The sequence below is a fragment of the Erpetoichthys calabaricus genome, chromosome 8 (genome assembly GCF_900747795.2).
Source record: "Erpetoichthys calabaricus chromosome 8, fErpCal1.3, whole genome shotgun sequence".
NCBI lineage: Eukaryota > Metazoa > Chordata > Cladistia > Polypteriformes > Polypteridae > Erpetoichthys > Erpetoichthys calabaricus.
In genome coordinates this window covers 144,101,764-144,121,719 of record NC_041401.2, presented here as the reverse complement: position 1 = coordinate 144,121,719, position 19,956 = coordinate 144,101,764, and the positions used below count along the sequence as shown (strand labels likewise).

At 35.6% G+C, this 19,956-nt stretch overlaps 1 protein-coding gene across 1 annotated transcript in view; it reads left to right on the top strand.

The window, feature by feature from the left end:
- ctdsp1 (CTD (carboxy-terminal domain, RNA polymerase II, polypeptide A) small phosphatase 1) overlaps positions 1–18,698 on the top strand; it is an 84,199-nt gene extending 65,501 nt beyond the window's left edge. Inside the window, exons 2-7 of the mRNA XM_028807563.2 lie at positions 5,430–5,581; positions 6,383–6,484; positions 8,132–8,188; positions 11,520–11,612; positions 12,671–12,856; positions 15,678–18,698. Of these exons, the coding sequence (XP_028663396.1) occupies positions 5,430–5,581; positions 6,383–6,484; positions 8,132–8,188; positions 11,520–11,612; positions 12,671–12,856; positions 15,678–15,806 (719 nt within the window). The 3' untranslated portion in view covers positions 15,807–18,698. The remainder of the gene's footprint in view (positions 1–5,429; positions 5,582–6,382; positions 6,485–8,131; positions 8,189–11,519; positions 11,613–12,670; positions 12,857–15,677) is intronic.
- The last annotated feature ends 1,258 nt before the right edge of the window (positions 18,699–19,956 follow it).

Below are 19,956 nucleotides of genomic sequence, written 5' to 3'. Positions count from 1 at the left end.
GAGTATGTGATACTTTTTTTATTAATGATTAAAAGCTATATATCTTCTTCTTCTACTTATTTCGGCTGATCCCGTTTAGTTGTTGCCACAGCGAATCATCATCTTCTTCCATATCTTTCTGTCCTCTGCATCTTGTTCTGTTACACCCATCACCTGCATGTCCTCTCTCACCACATCCATAAACCTTCTCTTAGGCCTTCCTCTTTTTCTCTTGCCTGGCAGCTCTATCCTTAGCATCCTTCTCCCAATATGCTCAGCATCTGTCCTCTGCACATGTCCAAACCAACGCAATTTCGCCTCTCTGACTTTGTGTCCCAACTGTCCAACTTGAGCTGACCCTCTAATGTACTCATTTCTAATCCTGTCCATCCTCGTCACACCCAAAGCAAATCTTAGCATCTTTAACTCTGCCACCTCCAGCTGTGTCTCCTTCTTTCTGGTCAGTGCCACTGTCTCCAACCCATGTAACATAGCTGGTCTCACTACCATCCTGTAGACCTTCCCTTTCACTCTTGCTGATATCCGTCTGTCACAAATCACTCCTGACACTCTTCTCCACCCACTCCACCCTGCTTGCACTCTCTTTTTCAACTCTCTTCCACAATCCCCATTACTCTGTACTGTTGATCCCAAGTATTTAAACTCATCCACCTTCGCTAACTCTACTCCTTGCATCCTCACCATTCCACTGACCTTCCTCTCATTTACACACATGTATTCTGTCTTGTTCCTACTGACCTTCCACCAGCATATCTTGGCAACCTGCTTCCTACTATCGCTACAGATCACAATGTCATCAGCAAACATCATAGTCCTGTCTAATCTCATCTGTCAGCCTGTCCATCACCATTGCAAATAATAAAGGGCTCAGAGCCGATCCTTGATGTAATCCCACCTCCACCTTGAATGCATCCGTCACTCCTACCGCAGACCTCACCACAATCAAACTTCCCTCGTACATATCCTGTACAACTCTTGTGTACTTCTCTGCCACTCCCGACTTCCTCATACAATACCATAACTCCTCTCGAGGCACCCTGTCATATGCTTTCTCCAGGTCCACAAAGACGCAATGCAACTCCTTCTGGCCTTCTCTAAACTTCTCGCATCAACATCCTCAGAACAAACATCACATCTGTGGTGCTCTTTCTTGGCATGAAACCATACTGCTGCTCACTAATCATCACCTCACTTCTTAACCTAGCTTAAGGTTACTCTTTCCCATAACTTCATGCTGTGGCTCATCAATTTTATTCCCCTGTAGTTACTGCAGTCCTGCACATCCCCCTTATTCTTAAATATCTGCACCAGTACACTTCTTCTCCACTCCTCAGGCATCCTCTCACTTTCCAAGATTCCATTAAACAATCTGGTTAAAAACTCCACTTCCATCGCTCCTAAACACCTCCATGCTTCCATAGGTATGTCATCTGGACCAACTGCCTTTCCATTTTTCATCCTCTTCATAGCTGTCCTTACTTCCTCCTTGCTAATCTGTTGCACTTCCTGATTCACTATCTCCACATCATCCAACCTCTTCTCTCTCTCGCTCTCTTCATTCATCAGCCTCTCAAAGTATTCTTTCCATCTGCTCAACACACTCTCCTCGCTTGCGAGTATGTTTCCATCTTTATCCTTTATCACCCTAACCTGCTGCACAACTTTCCCAGCTTGGTCCCTCTGTCTAGCCAATCGGTACAGGTCCTTTTCTCCCTCCTTAGTGTCCAACCTCTCATACAACTCATGATACACCTTTTCTTTAGCCTTCACCACCTCTCTCTTCACCTTGTGCCTTATCTCATTGTACTCTTGTCTACTTTCTGCATCTCTCTGACTATCCCACTTCTTCTTTGCCTTCCTCTTCCTCTGTATACTCTCCTGTACTTCCTCATTCCACCACCAGGTTTCCTTTTCTTCCTTCCTCTGTACAGATGTCACGCCAAGCACCCTTCTTGCTGTCACCCTTACTACATCTGCTGTAGTTTCCCAGCTGTCTGGTAACTCTTCACTGCCACCCAGTGCCTGTCTCACATCCTCACTAAACTCAACCTTGCAGTCTTCCTTTTTCAACTTCCACCATTTGATCCATGGCTCTGCCCTCACTCTCTTCCTCTTCTTGATCTGCAACGTCATCATACAGACCACCATCCTATGCTGCTTAGCTACACTTTCCCCTGCCACGAAGATTCCATTAAACAATCTGATTAAAAACTCCACTGCCATCTCTCCTAAACACCTCCATGCTTCCACAGGTATGTCATCTGGACCAACGGCTTTTCCATTCTTCATCCTCTTCATAGCTGTCCTTAATATTATATATTAATATAATATAAATATAATATAAATTTGTAATAATACACATACATACAGTACATACTAGTAGTGTGACGAGATCTCGTGGTACGAGATCTCTCGAGATCAGATTTGTCTTGTGAGATGCGTCTGGTCTCGCGAGAACGTGACGATATCCTTGTGTTATTGGCATGATGGAGTGTGAGGGAGAAGTAAGGATAGAAGATGCGCCCGCGACATTTAAATCGTTGGTGTGGCAACATTTTGGATTCCTTGTGGAAATAAGAAACGGCGAAAAAATGACAGACAAGACAAAGACAATTTGCAAACACTGTAAGAAATTAATACCGTACACCTCTGCTAACACAAGCACTATGCAAAAGCATTTAGAAAACAACCACAGCTCGTTACTAAAAGCTGCGCCTGTGAAGAAAACGGAAAGCAATTCAGTTCGCATGAAAGGGCAAACAACCATAACAAATGCCTTTGCAGCTAAACTTCCACCATCCAATGCAAGAGCCACGGCAATAACGAGACATCGGCGTTTTCATTGCAGCCGAATTGAGACCATTTTCTGTGGTGGAAAATCTGGGATTTCGGCGACTCATCCACACACTGGAACCAAAGTATGCCATCCCGTCACGCGCACATTTTACTCGCACGGTGGTCCCAACCCTCTACAGGGAGTTCAAGGTAAACGTTGTACAGGCTCTGAAAGAGGCAGAAACCATCGCCATAACTACTGACGGTTGGACTTCTTGGTGTACACAGAGCTATATCACAATTACAGCCCACATTATCAACAGTAATTGGGAAATGGTACATTTTGTATTCAGACGCGCCCACTTTTTGAATCACACACGGGCAAACGTCGCTGAAGTTTTACAAGAAGCTGTCACACAGTGGGGTCTTAAAAAGCCAAACCATTGCATCGCTATTGTAACAGACAATGCGCGTAATATGGATGTGGCTGTGCGCGAGGCAGGATTTGAGCCGCACATCAAATGCTTCGCGCACACAATAAATCTCGCTACACAGGCTGGTCTCGGTGTTGCGCGTGTCGCTCGTTTGCTCGGGCGGGTGAGACGTGTAACTGCTTTTTTTCACCGGAGTTCGACAGCTGCCACGGTACAGACGTCTAAGCAGAAGCTGCTACAACTGCCACCGCACAAATTAATAATGGACGTCACCACGCGATGGAATTCATCATTGGATATGCTGGTTCGTTACCTGGAGCAGCAGGCTGCTATATAGCAGCAGCGCTCACCAGCCCAGAAATAAGACAAAATGCCCGAAACATTGACACACTGGATACCTGCGACATTGTCAATGCCGAATTTCTTGTGAAAAAATGTAGACATGCTTATATTCTTAAAAAAGAACATGACCATATCTTAGGCTGTTCTGTATAGGTCATTACCTCATTACCTAGGTCTTAGCTCTTTTTCCATGCTTAAGAAAATTTTGTTCATTGTTTTGCACTGAGTTTTAAGACAGCACTACTTTGATAGTTACACTAATTATGGTTAATTGCACGTAAAGGGATATTTGTGTTATTATTTATTTTTATTTATACTATTTAATTTTATTGTGCAATTAATTGCCTGTCAGTTTGTGGCAAAATATTTTGCAGTGTTTACATGTTATTACTGCATATCATTCATCAAAATAGAAGTTTTATTTCATAAAGTTGATTTCAAAATGGACATGCATTTTTTGCATTTTGTGTTTTTCAGTTAAATAAAAGGCTATTTTTGCTATACTGTATATTTAAACATTGAGGATTTCTTTAAAAAAAAATGTCTAAAAGTCTCGTCTCGTTCTCGTGAACCCAGTCTCGTGTCTCGTCTCGTGGGAAAAGCGTCTCATCACACCCCTAGTACATACATACTAGGGGACTCTGCCTCCTGCTCACTTTGCTCGCCAACCGCTGGGCAGATGGTACACGCTAGCAAATTTGAGGATGTACAATTTAAACAGATTGTTATTTTAGTGGGAATTGTTACATATGCATAATAGAACTAAATATTTTACATTACAGCGAGTAATTAACCATAGTAAAAAAAGAGTAAAACGTAATAAATTGAAAGAAAATTGTTTCATGTTGCGTTAGAGGTATTTGTTGCGTTATACATTTTCATTCTGTTCGGCTTTGAAAAACAAAGTCTTTTTAAACTTAGCTTCTACTGAAGTTTTACAGTAAAAGTGTATTTTTCTAATTAACTTTTCATCAATATCACATTGAATTTTGATTCCTTGTTTGGACTTACATTGTGACAGTGCAACGTATAACTGCCCCCATGAGTGAATATCGTTTCTTTCTCTCTAATAAATAAACCCAACTTTTTGTAATGTTTGTCCCTGTGATTTGTTAATTGTCATAGCAAAAGCTGTTCTAATGGGAAACTGTAAACGTTTTAATACAAATGGCATATCAAGATCTCCTTTGGTGTCTAATGTTATTCGTGGAAGATGTACTACATTACCTTTCTTGTCGCCTGTTAAAATTTTACATGTCAGAATTGTTCGACCAATTTTGAATACAACTAATTTTGTCCTATGGCATAGCCCATCACTCGGACATAAATTACACAATAACATTACGATACATTACAACATTACGAATTTGTTTGACTTCATCCTTACTCAGTGCTAGGATTGCCCATGTACTCGTTTCTTCTGTTGATAACTCTTCAGGATAAAATTCATCAGTAAAATTTGGACATAAGTCTTCTTTTATTGGGAACTTAAAGTGAGGAAAACGTAAAAATTTGTAAGAGCTGAGAGCACAGGAACTGTGTCTGACAAAAGCATTCACATGAATGAGAGGCGAGAAGATCATGGGCATTGTTGAAAATGGTTGAGAGGAGGGCGGGACTTGAAAAAATCTCTTGGCAATAGTCTCATCTTAAGGATTTCTTTTATAATATATAATTTTTTTTGTTTGTTTTATTTTTTGTGAACACGAATTCTTACCTGTCCTCTCTCCTTGATGAAAATGATGGATGGCACGGTTTAATTTTGAAACTGAATTGGTATTTTGCCTGCACTTTAAAGAAACTTTCTTGCTTTATGAAAGATTGCCTAGTGTATGCTGTTAATTGTACTACACAGAATAAATATGGCTTCACTAACAGGTGCACGGACTACTACTACTTCAAGAACAAAGCCTAGGAACCGAAGCATTTGGTCCAGTCTGTTCTGCTGTTTCTGTCAGGAAGAACCAGAGGCAGTGCCCAGCAAGAATAATGCTTCCCCTGTGATAGAAGAAAATGGAACTGTAGCTAAAGTAAGTACACATTTCATTAATTAAATTTTTGAGTCTTCACATATAGATTTAAAAATTGATTTATCAGTTTTGTAATTGGGCACTTGACTATTATAATATCTTTCATTGTTTACTATTCTACCCTTCAACATTAAGTATTACCTGTAGCATATTTTACGTATAAGCCCATTTTGCGCTCAGAGAATAAAATTGTTTTTGAAGTTCCTTTACCAATAGCTTGTTGATGTACAGGGTATTTGCCATGTGTGATTGTGTAATGTTTTCCAGTTTATGATTTTTCATTTTTTGTTGCATCTGTGTGAGCAGCAGTAGTTTTTTTTTATTTATTTAGAAAAGTATCCTAAATTTTGGGCCTAATGTTACCAAGTTTTAATTGTTTTCTCTCTGTCCTCTTGTGGTTAGAAAAATCTACTGTATTTTGACAAAAGACAAAACAGAAATTGTATGAAAATAGAATAAAAATGATCATGGATATTAAATACAAAGGTTGACATCTAACTAGGAACATGCAGTGTTTATTGCTGCACATGCTTATTTGAGAATGAAAATGTGTATATAACTGAATAAATAGAATTTTTCTTTTACACTTTGTTGTGAATGTAATTTCTTTTTACTTTATGAATGTTCCTAACATATCTGATCCAGCTTTTTTGCCACTTTAATTACTTGCTTACCTACTTAAATATACTTAAATATAAAATATTATGGGTTGCATCAACACGTTCAAAAATGCACTTACTGTAAGTTTAGTATATATGTATGTGTGATTTTGTTTAATTTTGACATTTTTTTTATTTGTAGACTCCATTGAGGCCCCTTCTTCCACAAGTAAAAGCCAAAGATGCAGGCAAGATCTGTGTTGTCATTGATCTAGATGAAACATTAGTCCACAGCTCTTTTAAGGTTAGTTGTGTTTTTTCTTTCCTATTATTACTATTATTTCTAAATGTACCATGTACAATTAAATTGTATTCTTGCCTCACTGCAAAAAGGTTCCCTGCTGTTAACTGGCATAGTGTCTAGTATTTAAATATTTGGAATAGGGTATATATTAAGGATTTAAGCAGTCTATGCCTGCCTGATACTGATGACACAGAGCATGGTTGAGCCACTCTACATGATAAACAGGGAAACGGTAAATTTTGAAAAAAATGCAACAGAGCATATTTGTTAAGTTTATCTATAAGCACTTTCTGACCGCAGGAATTTGGGCCATTTGCAAATATATATAAAGCTTTTACTACAGGGTATGTACAGTACGTTTTAATCAGCCAGGATTTATCGTAGGGTTTGGCTTAGCCAATGAATTGTGCCAATTGGTTGACCACAAGCATTGGCACCATATTACAAATCTGTTATTTATTGGTGAAGATATAGTGCTACACTTCAAAACCACCTCCCTGGTGCACCATGCCATACACTGTATCAAAGCAATAATCTCCTCCCTGAAGTCCCAAACAATTAAAAACAATATGGTTTGGTGGTCCCCACTGTGAACTCCTAATTACGCCGCACCACGTCCCTCTCCATAGCTGCTTCCCTAGTATTCAGCATTACACACATCGAAACAGTAAGTCCTGGGGCTCCTCTTTGATCTCCCAAATATACCGTACTTCGCACCACATCACTCTTCTCTGCCTGTCACATATTTTGAATAAAGGTTACATTTCCTTTTGTATGGTGGAAACACAATGCACAAAAATGGCTAGGGATTACAAGTGTCCCAGGGCCTACACCATACAGGATCTCTGGCTCCTGAAAACAAAGTTCTTGCAGTGGGAGAAAAAAAAACACCTTTTATAAACTCAAACATGTATACAGTACTTCCTCACTAGGTAGATGTGCCCCAGACTTCCATCTATAATTCTGTATCTATGTATGTCAGCACATGTTTAGAATTTAAGTAGATGCATGCAATAGCAGCTCTCTTTTCCTGAGGACAATTAATAATGTCACAATTTGTAATGAAACTTCATAAAGCATCAGCACAGAATATATTTTAAAGAGTTACCTGTACTGTAGCTTAGTAATAGCTTTAATACTGTATTCGTTTAACTTTGGATTCTGTTGTTAAAAAATTGTGATTTCTGATCATTATATTTCATGTGATATATTTGTTGTGATGGAGCAAATGTGTTTAACTGATGCATGTAATTCTTTCTGACTTAGATGAGGATTATTAGTAATAATAAAGAGAAGCTAGGTGTGATTTTTAAGATGTTTCTAAAGTTTTTTGTAATGGCAAAACAGCTTCCTTGTTTCATACAATAAAACTTGGGAGTTATTGAAGTATTTGCATTATGTAGCACAAATCCTGAATGTTGAATTGGTTAATTTAAATTTAATGTTGTGTAGGAATTGCCATTATATTATTAACCAATGTCATGGCCAAAATTGATTTCATCATACCAAGTAAAAATAAGATTACAGATGTTACTATAATATAAAGTGCAATATAAATAAAATTTATTATTATTATTATTATATAAACTACAGTTAATATTTCTTGATAATTAAATTAACTAATATTGTTTGTATTTGCTTATTTAGCCAGTAAACAATGCTGATTTCATCATTCCAGTTGAAATTGATGGAATTGTTCATCAGGTAAATACCAATATACATATATTTTACAATTATACTTCACTTAAAAACAATTTTCATATTTGTAATGTTACCAGTTTTGTTAAGTACTGGGATATATACATGGGCATGAAACTACTAAAGAAGTCTTGCTGCTGTTTGTTTGTTTTTTTATATTAAAAAGTTGATTTATTTTAAGAATTGGGAGATTTATGTCAAAAAAAAATCAGGAAAATTGGGATTTTTCCATAAAAAATTAAAATCAGTGCTATGATTTGTCACTAGAACACTTGGAAAGACTTTTATATGTATATAAAACAATTTATTTATTTATTTTTATATATATATAATATATATATATATATATATATATATATATATATATATATATATATATATATATATATATAATAAAATAATTTAAGTAGTTTTGTTAACACAGTCTGTGGTTATTTCTTTACAAAGTACTGTGAATACTTGGAGCAAGTTGTTGAGTGGTGTAGTATAAAGTAACACCATGTCAATGTTCAGATCACAATAAGATAATTAGGAAAGGAAGAATTGTCATGGCTGTACAGTCTCTTCTTATCCAGACTGTTTATGTTCTGAGTCTCTTCCCAGAAGCTGGTGGCTTACGGATTATTTATTTATAATTGATATTTTATGATTTGTTGTTGTTAACCATCCCCAATAGAAAACATGAGATTGTTCCACATATTATTCTGTTAATGTTGTGAGGAAAAAAAGAGCTTCTAAACCATCTTCATTTATCAAGTTAAAAGATGTAGTACTGTATACATTTTGCAAAGCTGTTAAGTTTATCTGATTTATTTGAATGTTTTATTTTAAACAAACTTATTTAATATAAGTAATTGCGGAAGACTTTATCTTAAAGAAATGTTCAACCCAGAAATTTTATATAATTTTTTAATATGTTACATTTCCCATATACTTTCTAGTGATGGCTGAGAAAATATTTTTAAAAATCCTTTAAAAAGTCTCACATTGCTTAATCCACATATGAAGTCATCTTGTCATATGCTCCGAACCTGTCAAAGCAATGTGATTTTTGCCAAATTATTGTTAAAATTTAAAAAAATGTACAAACAGGTTGTTTCTCCAAATGGGATAGTGCTTTGAATTGTAGACCTGCCTTTCATCCTCATTCATTTGGTCAAGAGTCCTGTCTTCAATTCAAAAACATGTCACAAATAACATTTTTTTCATGGTCTTTTTTGATATGCATTATTTTCTGTTGACTAGCATTGGTACCCATTTGCTACTCTTATATCAGAAAAGTTATGTCTGCCGTCCACAAAAACATGACATTAAAAATTTTTCTCAGCTGTCACTATAAACTATTTGGGGTAAGTAACATAAATACGTATTTTTTTTTTGTATGTAGTATTCTTTTAATGATGACTAGTATGTAGTAGTACTGTGAACAAAATAAGCAGAATAGTTAGTTGTGTGAATGAATATGGTAGTGTACCTCAGTACTGTCTATGGTAAACTTTTACATAACTTCAAGTCAAAATAAGTTTTGAAAATGTTTTAATAAAGGTAACTTTTTTAGTTACCATAAGTTTAACATTCATTTTTTAGTTATTTGTAGTTGTTTAATGCTGGCTGTTGAAAAGCCATTTATTTAAATACCTTGTTTTTACTAGAGTAACTTCTTTTTTGATATTCCTTAATTTTTTTTGCCTCAATTTTTTTTGTAAGAAAACCCACTGATAGTAAGGATCTATATGACTATAACATTAGAAAATATTATTAATCATAACTATTCAGAATGTAGCTCAAAGCTGATGCTGTTGAAAATGTTGCATCCATCCACCCATTCATTTTCAAGCCTAAATCCAATATAGGTCGTGTTTATGAGTCCTAAGTCAGATATCGTTGGGAGTGGGCATCTACATGTAATTCCAGACTTCCAAAATAAAAATCTTCACTCTTGAACATTTGTCGTATTTCCTAGTTATATCTGAAGTGTGGTGCAGAGGTGTCACCTGTTACATGGCTGCACTTAATCTGGGTGGTTTGTCGTGTGGTAGGTGCAGCATCTTGCTGTAATCAGAGCGTTCTGCTCCTCTCTCTTCTGAAGCCTGTATTACTCATAATGGACAATCTTCTAAAAAAAAAAAAATCATATTTTTAAAAATTTAAAAATGTGTTATGCAATACTCCTGTGCTGTAAATTGGGTAATTGACTGGACTTAAACTGTTAATAATGAGAAAAAGCAAGCTGTGAATGCTACGCAATGTGTTTTTTTTCCAGAACACCTGAAGATAAACTATCAAATCATTAAATATTTAGGAAAATGTGAAATGGAATTGATTGGTAATTGCCATTGGCAAATAATGAGACCTTGCTTTACACTCTTGTCTTAGATGATATGATTGTTAATACACTGGGTATTTAATTAATAAGAAAATATCTGCTGCATTTCTCTATATACATAATAGATGTCATAATCCACGGTGATGCTTTGTAGTCTTAAATGGCTTAAGTACTTAACTATAGCTATAACAAATCTCATCTACTGCTCATTTAGTAACATATTTTTTTTATTATTATTTTTGAATCATTGCTTACAGAGACTTTAGAAAATATACTCTAACTAAAGGCTACTGCCTGTTTCAAGTAATCCAGGATAGGCTGTTCCAATGAAATTAAGCCTGTTCTGGAGGACTTGGTTCAGGAGGTAGGCCAATAACAGCATTTTTTCTAATGGAAAGAAATTGATGTATGTAAATGGGATTTCATTCATGTGTAAATTTTAAAAAGAGGAATGTTCTTTTCTGTTGTTTTTTGTAGTGGTGTTTTGAAAGCTTACATTTTGATATTTTAAAAAATAGACATTTATTCAAAATCTCTGTTCTACTGTGTCCCCTGGAGAAACCATTTGCAGTAGATAAACAATAATAAACACCCCTGAGTTTCTTTAGACTTCTTATGATTTCCCTAATGACTACTTTTATAAGGGCAGCACGGTGATGCAGTGGTAGTGCTCCTGCCTCGCAATAAGGAGGCCAGAGTACGTGTCCTGGATCCTCCCTGCATGGAGTTGGCAGAGTTCTTCCGATGTATGCATGGGTTTCCTCCGGGTGCACTGGTTTCCTCCCACTGTTTCAGTTTATGAAGTGTTGTTTTATTATTATTTCTCATCTTTGTTTTATTTATGATATTAACCTTGCTATGTACACATTTATGTATGTAATATCCTCTTTATTATTTAAGGTATCAGTTGCTAACAGTCCATACAACACATCCACACACATACAGTATACGTATGTTTATACATATATGAATATTTCATTGACTTTCTCTCGCTTGTACTTTTTAATACAGGTTTATGTATTAAAGCGGCCACATGTTGATGAATTTCTAAAACGCATGGGGGAACTTTTTGAATGTGTGCTCTTCACTGCTAGTTTAGCAAAGGTAAGCATGATATTATGTATGCATTTTTTTTATGAGAGGGAGGTCAGTGAAATGGTGAGGATGCACGGAGTAGAGTTGGTGAAGTTGGATGAGTTTAAATACTTGGGATCAAACAGTACAGAGTAATGGGGATTGTGGAAGAGAGATGAAGAAGAGAGTACAGACAGGGTGGAATGGGTGGAGAAGAGTGTCTAGTGTAATTTGTGACAGACGGGTAACAGCAAAAGTGAAAGGGAAGGTTTACAGAACGGTAGTGAGACCAGCTATGTTATATAAGTTGGAGATTGTGGCACTGACCAAAAAACAGGAGACAGAGCTGGAGGTGGCAGAGTTAAAGATGTTAAGATTTGTATTGGTTGTGACAAGGATGGAGAGGATTAGAAATGAGTACATTAGAGGGTCAACTTAAGTTGGACAGTTTTGAGACAAAGCCAGACAGGTGAGATTGCTTTGGTTTGGACATGTGCAGAGGAGAGATGCTGAGTATATTGGGAAAAGGATGCTAAGGATAGGGCTGCCAGGGAAGAGGAAAAGAGGAAGGCCTTAAGAGAAGGTTTATGGATATGGTGAGAAAAGACTTGCAGGTGAAGGGTGTAAAAAAGCAAAATACAGAGGACAGGAACATATGGAAAAGATTATCTGTTGTGGTAACCCCTAATGGGAGCAACCGAAAGAAGAAGATTTGGGACTACTGGAGTTTGTGAATTTAGAGTTAGGTTGTGAGTATTATTAATGTCATCTTCACTTGTCTTTAAATGTATAAGAAACATGTAATTACACAAAACTTCAAGTTAAGAATATCATAGCATTGCTTGCTTAATATTATAGGGAAAAGGATTTTTTTCTTTGATAACGTTGTGCATACATATATTAAGAGAGAACATCCACACTGATTCTATTCATAAATCAGTAAAAAAAAATAGTTCTGTGTAAAGTACCTTTCAGAGTTGAAAAATAAATGAAGTTTGAACGTTAAACTTCAGATATGCTATAGGCAATGAATTATAACAATATATTGTGGTATCAGAAACCATTTCAAACTTTTTTTCTCTTTCCAGTATGCTGATCCTGTTGCTGATTTATTGGATAAATGGGGTGCATTCCACTGCAGATTGTTCAGGGAATCTTGTGTTTTTCATCGAGGCAACTATGTCAAAGACCTGAGTCGACTTGGCCGTGACTTGAACAAGATCATCATTATTGACAACTCTCCTGCATCCTATATTTTCCATCCAGATAATGCTGTATGTAATCATATCAGTTTTAAATGTCTTTTTTCAAACAGTCTGTTGTATTTTTGTAGTATCTTGTTGTTTTTCCCCTTTAACTAATTTATTACTTAATTGTATTTTTTGATGCTTACCTGGAAATCTGTAACCATATTTTTTTAGGACAGAGGCCAGTTCTTAAAATAAGGGATAGATTATTTTAGTAAAGATTACACCGTATTTCAAATTTAGAGGAAAAAACATTAAGAACTTCAGTATTAGTCTTGACATTTTTAAACGAGCAGTAATAGTAATTATGATATAAAAAAGCCAGTGTTTTAAACATCTGTTTGAAATTGTCTACAGTGCTTACTTAATATATCTCGTGTTTAAATATTGTAAAAAGAACAGGCTGCCTTTCCAGTCCATTTTGTGCTTCATTCTAGGTGTGTTGAGAAGTCCAGACTGGGGGGAAAAAATGTGTACTGTCTCATTAACTACAGACTGGTGCAACACACAGATGGAAAGCTTTGAGAGGCTGGTGCTTGGACATGTTAAATGGAATATTGGACCAATTCCAGTTTACATGTCAAAATCAGTAGACAAAGGATACCATATTCCTTGCTATTCATACCATCCTAGCATAGCTAGATAATTGAAACTGTTATGCCAGAGAACTGTTTATAGATTACAGCTCACCATTTAACGTGGTATTATTCAAGCTGATCACCAAGCTCCAAGACTTGGGATTTAATGCCACCCTCTGCACCTGGCCACATATCTTCCGAAGATTATATATGCTCACAACAGGACCACAAAGCACTGCAGAGGGTAGTAAAGTTGCCACAAAATATTACCATCATACAGTTGGGTCTTGTTCACAACGTGAATAGTGCATGGCTTTTTAAAAAGACAACTTGCATTATTAAAAACTTTGACCATCCTGTTGAGTCACTCTTCTCATTCCTTTATTCAGGCAAATAATCCAGAACCAGCAGACACTGGTACTGTGTGTGTATATGTGTTTTTCTTGTATTTATTTAATATAAAATATACAGTATATGTGTGTATGTGCATGTGTAGTCTTTTGCAAACCACCGTTACAAAACTGTAATTTCTGCAATGTATATATAGTTTCTCTAGTAGCTTGAAGGAACCTGGCAGTTCTCTTTTGCCCTCACTCATTAACAAGTAACTCAGAACTGTCTCTTAACTGGATGTTTTATTTATTGCATCATTCTCTGTAAAGTCAGGATACTGTAGTGCATGAAAACACCAGGAGAACAGCTGTTTCTGAGATCATAAAACCACAATTTCTAGAAACAATAATAGCATTGTCACATAGGTCACACATTTAGCCCATTCTACTGTTTGGTCGATTGACAACTAAACCTGCTGACAAAGACTGCATTCTATATACTGTATATTGAGTTGTAGCCACATGATTAGCTGTTTCTAGGAACTTGTTATTTTTATTAAGAAGCAGAATCAACTAGTAAAGTGTCAATTGAATATATAAAATGTATGGTAACCACTAGGGCATGCTTTGTAAACAATACAATAGAACATCAAGGTTATGCATTTACTTCAGTCAAGCTGCTTATGTTACGCTTTTTAATAAATACAGTAGAAGGTTTAAAATCAAGGATAAAATACAGTAGACCTGATAGTGCAACTGTCTCATTAGGACCATACCTCAATTGTGGCTATATCTGTTCTTTCTTAAAAACAACTCATTGTTTTGGGCTATTTTTCAACCATCTGTCACCCCTTCCACTGCTATTTGCACTTGTATATGTTTTTTACTATTGTAAAATCTGTGGGGTCCCATCCAACTCCCATTCCATATCTTAGAGGGGACACCCCCCAGCCCAGGCTTTGATGGTATGTACCTACCCCTCTCACTTTGATACTACCCCCAGCTTTCTGGTTATTTTTTGGGTGGAAATTTGCTATTTTACATTGTCCTTGGGCAATACATTTTTTAGGACCTGATAATCCTGATAGGATCTATCCTGAATAATTGAATTGTGACAGATATTGTTTCTTGATTTGAGAACTTGGGTAATGAAAGTGGTACAGCAGGCTCTCCTATTTACCAAGACAGTTCACTGAAACATTGGAAGGTGGTAAATAGCCGAAACACAGATTTATGTGATGCAGTGCTGATTATTGCTGTTTAACAGCAAACCATTTCATCAGTCTAGAACAGACTTCTAGATAGTTTTGTTCCCTTTGCCTCTTTTGACTTAAGTTTTCCACAAATAAATGGTTTACCTAGTTTGGGGTTTTATACAGAAGTAAGAATATGTGTGTATTTTTGGTCGGGGTTGGGAGGGTTATGAGATTAACTGAAATGTTTGTGAAGCTCTTGTAGTTCTGTTGGTTTTAAAGTTCAGGACAAAGCTTTTCATTTAATTTTCACAGTGCACACCCAGTCTCAGTTGTGGTAACAAGCTTCAGTAACTAGAAAAAATGAGAAGTGAGAATGGAGTTAGCAGTGTAGTATGGGTCATTTATGATAAGCTGAAGAGTCTGATGGACTTAGACAATTTCACAATATATTCTCTGCTGTTCTGGATCGAGAGGAGCCGATTGGTTTTTTTTTTTTTTTTAACTACTGATGAAGCCCTTTTAGGGCCTGCCATATGAAGCGTAACTGCCGTAGCTCATTGGGAGAAGGGTTTGGCACAGAGGGACTGGCAACTTTTTTACAGAAGCTGAATTCTGGTCTGCTCTGTTTAGCCTGCTACCACCATGGACTTAACCAGTATGAAGCTGAAAATTAAATTAGGTGAGGTGAATTTTACTGTACCTTCTCTGCCTATTTAACTTTTCTTTTTTTTTTTTTTTTAAGGTGCCTGTAGCCTCCTGGTTTGATGATATGTCTGACACAGAGCTGCTAGACCTTCTCCCCTTCTTTGAGAAACTCAGTAAAGTGGACGATGTCTACACAATACTCAAACAGCAAAGGACTATAAGCTAGCAAATATGAACTTTTAACTAAAGGGATGGGCTGGTATTTTTAAATGTCACTCCTATAAGTGTGAGGAGTCAAAACTGCCTTTTCCATAATCTACCCTGAATTCCATGGAAGATAGAGTGGTGGAAGGAAGTCAGAAGGAAGAAGATTGGATGAAAGTTGGAAAAAGGGGGTAGAATACTGAAGCAAGCACTTCATGGACAGATGTACAGAACTTTTTTAACACTTGAATTTGTGTTATTTTTTTCTGTGTTAATCTTTTTTTATTTTTTTAAGAAAGTTGAGGGTTGTTGGTTCATTCTATTAAAGGAACAATATAACCTTGGTGATCTTCTAAATTAATTTTTATATGGACAGCTCTAACTTTGTTTATGGAATGCAACCATTGATCAATGGTTTCTGTAGGTAAAATTTTTATTGTGCAGGCATTGAGGCTTGGTTTGCAAGAATACTATTATATAGTTTTGACCTTGCCAAGCGTTCCTTTCTTACAATGTGGAAACTATGCAAAAAATAACTGTAGTTGGAAAGTTAGAAACAAATCAACAAATTAACAGAACAGGATATTCTACTTTATAGTTGGAAACGTTAGACTAAACTCCTTTACACAGTGTTTAGACTGTAATTGCTTATAGTGGAATAAATAATCCACTATGCTGAACTTGTATTGTTCCTTTACAAAGAGAAAATAACATTTGTTGGCAGCCTAATATGTTAAGTATTAGAACCAGGAGTATTTCCATATTGTTTTTGATACTGATTCACCGATTTGCCTTAACCTCTTTTTAGGTGATCTTTTAAATTCCTTTTTTTGGCTGTATCACCTCCACAGTATCATTCTAAATTTGATGCCTCAAGTTATAAAAGGGTCCAAAAATGACCACCGACCAAGAAGATGGAAATCCTATGTATTAAGTGTGTGGTTTCTATACTGTGCCTCAGTTTCACCCTTTCACAAGAAATCTTGTCTGTTGAGGGTGATAAACAGAAAGTCTGGCAGCCATTACTGAACTGTTCACAAAGGAGCCCTGTAAGTGCCAATAAGACATATAGGGATATTTTTAAAGTCTGCATATGGCAGCAAAAGCAAATGTTCATTTTACACTTGATTTTTTTATTTGTTGAGTTTAAACGTTTTCATCTAAGCAGTGCCTTTGTAAATTTTGCTCTGTTTTTCATGGTTTATGCTGGGGTCAAAAATTTACACTGTAAAAAGTAAGAATTTAATTCTGAAAATAGAAAAGGTAAGTTAAATTAAAAATGTGTTTTTTTTTTGCTTTTTTTTTTTGTTGTTGGCTGTTGAGCGAGTGGAAATAGAGAAAATCTGTTCTGTTCTAGTCTTCAATGGCTGCGTCTGACTTATCACATTTACTCATTACTCGTTAGAGAAATTATGGCGAAGAAAGATGTGTGCTCATTGGATTAAGAAAAAAGTATTTGGTATCTACCTTCACTGGATTTTTTTTTCCTTTTAATTTTATTGGAGATGTATAAAAATAAATCTTTAGTGCTGAGATTTGCTACAGACTTGCTATGTGAATTTAACTTGCCCTTTTCCTTCCAGAACAATCAAAATCTGTTTTTTCACTTACATTTTTTAATTGTTATAGCAGAGGAATCTTGTACAAAGGAACGCTCTGTAACTAAACATATAGACACATATATTGTTAAAGCAGTCTTTTTACCCATTTGCTTCAAATTCAATTTGTATAGGCTCGAATTGTGTCATTTATTAAACCATTATTATTTAATGAGATTGGCGATTCTAAATTGGCCCTAGTGTGTGCTTGGTGTGTTGGTGTGTATGTGTGTGTCCTGCGGTGGGTTGGCACCCTGCCTGGGATTGGTTCCTGCCTTGTGCCCTGTGTTGGCTGGGATTGGCTCCAGCAGACTCCCGTGACCCTGTGTTCGGATTCAGCGGGTTAGAAAATGGATGGATGGATATTGGCATCACATGTTTACTTTAGACTTATGTAGAAAAATGCATACTTTTGAAATATGTTTGCCACAACATACTGTGGAAAAGTTAAGGTCTTCTGTTACCTTAATCATAACAAATGTCATATTTATACGCTGGACAGTAAATTAAAGCTCAGTTTTCACTGGAATTCCAGTTTGGTTCTTGTTGCCTGTTTCCCTAATTGGCAGGGTACAGTCTCTCAATAAAAACAATTGGAAAGTTCCAGGGATAGTCTCTGAATAACAGTATTGTTGAGGAAAATTCTGGTATATCCAGTTTAAGCTAATTCCGTTTTATTTTCTTAAAGTTCAGATTTTAAGGTTTGGATCAAGTGATTTCTGTGAAAAGTGTTTTACCTCAAATGTCTGTTTGCACAAACTTTTTATTTTTCTAAATTTGTCAATTATGGAATTTTTTTTTTTAAGTTTTATAACAGATGCCATCGTGTTTTGTTATGAGTGACTAAGCTGTTTAACTTTTGTGGACCTAATTGATTAAACTGAACCTTTCCTTGATAATGTGAGAGAGATTTTTACTGAACATTCTAGTAAAGATGCAGTTTCTCATATTCCGCTTCTTCATCAGTTGATATACAGTATAAACCTATTAATACTACAGTCTGTCCAGTTTAGTTTAAGAGCTTCCATTGTACATGGTTGTTCAAATTGAAATTTGCTTGTACATTCTTTGACATTGTATTTATGGTCCTGATATTTACTGTATTTAATAATTGTTTATTTAAATGCAGTTATATTTTTGGTATTTTCACTTTTGAATTCAGACAAAATTGGCATTAATATATGGGTTATTATACTTGTGATTTGGGAACACTGAGTTTAAATTAAACTCTTGTAAGTATGTTGTGATAATGTTTCCTTATAATTGTATTCAGTGTGTAATTCCATAATTAAGAAATTTTATTCATTAATGTACAACTTCGACTTTATCACTGTGTTCATATTATTTACTTACTCCATATTTCATATATGAAGAAAGTATTACTTTTAATGAAACAAAGAGTGAATTTTGTTTTTCACTGGGGAAAAATGTTTTGATAGCCCTAGAACATGTTTTGAGTAATTTTGGAAACTCATGAGTCCAGATGTCTGCATGTTTGCATGTCTGTGGTAAACATTTGGTGACATCGTAACTTGAGAACGAATAGACTGATTCTTGTGAAATTTGCTGTATGAGCTGCACTCCTCGATCTTATCACCTGATAAGGTTTTGGGTGAATTACAACCATTCAGCTTTGTGCTTTTAAAGTTCACATTTTTTAACAGCCAGCCTAACTCTCAATGGCTCACAAAATTGGACATGCAAATTTTAAGCTTTTGAAAGCAAAACGTTTGTAAATTTTGAGTTCAGTCCAATGCTTGAGAAGCTTTTAAAGTTCAAAGGTTTTTAAAAAGAGTGGTCACACCATCTAAACTCTTAACAAAGAAGCATTTTATGACTTTATTACGTTACCGTGTTATTTAGAGTATATGTTTGACAATTTTTAAAAAAAAATTTTTCCAAAGTTTTGACCTTGGAAGTTTATGAATTGGGGTGCTAACCCCAAGACCACCCAGCTGTCTAACAGAAGGTGTGGGGTTTTTACTCCTGTACTAATTTTTAACATCTTAAATCACAAGAAAAGGAATTAATGCAAAATTTAAGTAGTTACAAGTGAATTGATTTATTAATAAATTTCTCAAATTTAGCCCAAAATGTGTAATTCCAAATATTTCAAAGCTTTGGTTAAAAAAAAATAAATATTATAAATGCAAATGAATTAAAAATGTAAACTAAAATATGATAAATGAATGCATCGTGCATATATGGTAAATTTCATATTATGTACTGTATTCAATGTTGTAAATATGGAAAAAGTCGTGGGAGCCACATCAGACTTTCTTTAATGAAAAATATGGTTAAAAGCTGATATTTGTTCTTTTATATTATGCAGACAACTGTCCTTAAAAGTATGCATTTAAGGTCATCTGCTGCTCAGTTCATGAGTCACCTTTGGGCTCTTTGCTATATGTATAAAAAAAAAAAAAAAAAGGAAGATAATATTGCACCTACAAACTGCTTGCTTTAGACCTGGAGCAATGGCTGATTGGTTAGGGAGGGGTGGCATTAAGGCACCTATTAAATTTAGGATCATTCTTGACCTGCAGTTATTAGTTTAGCAAGCATTCCTACTTA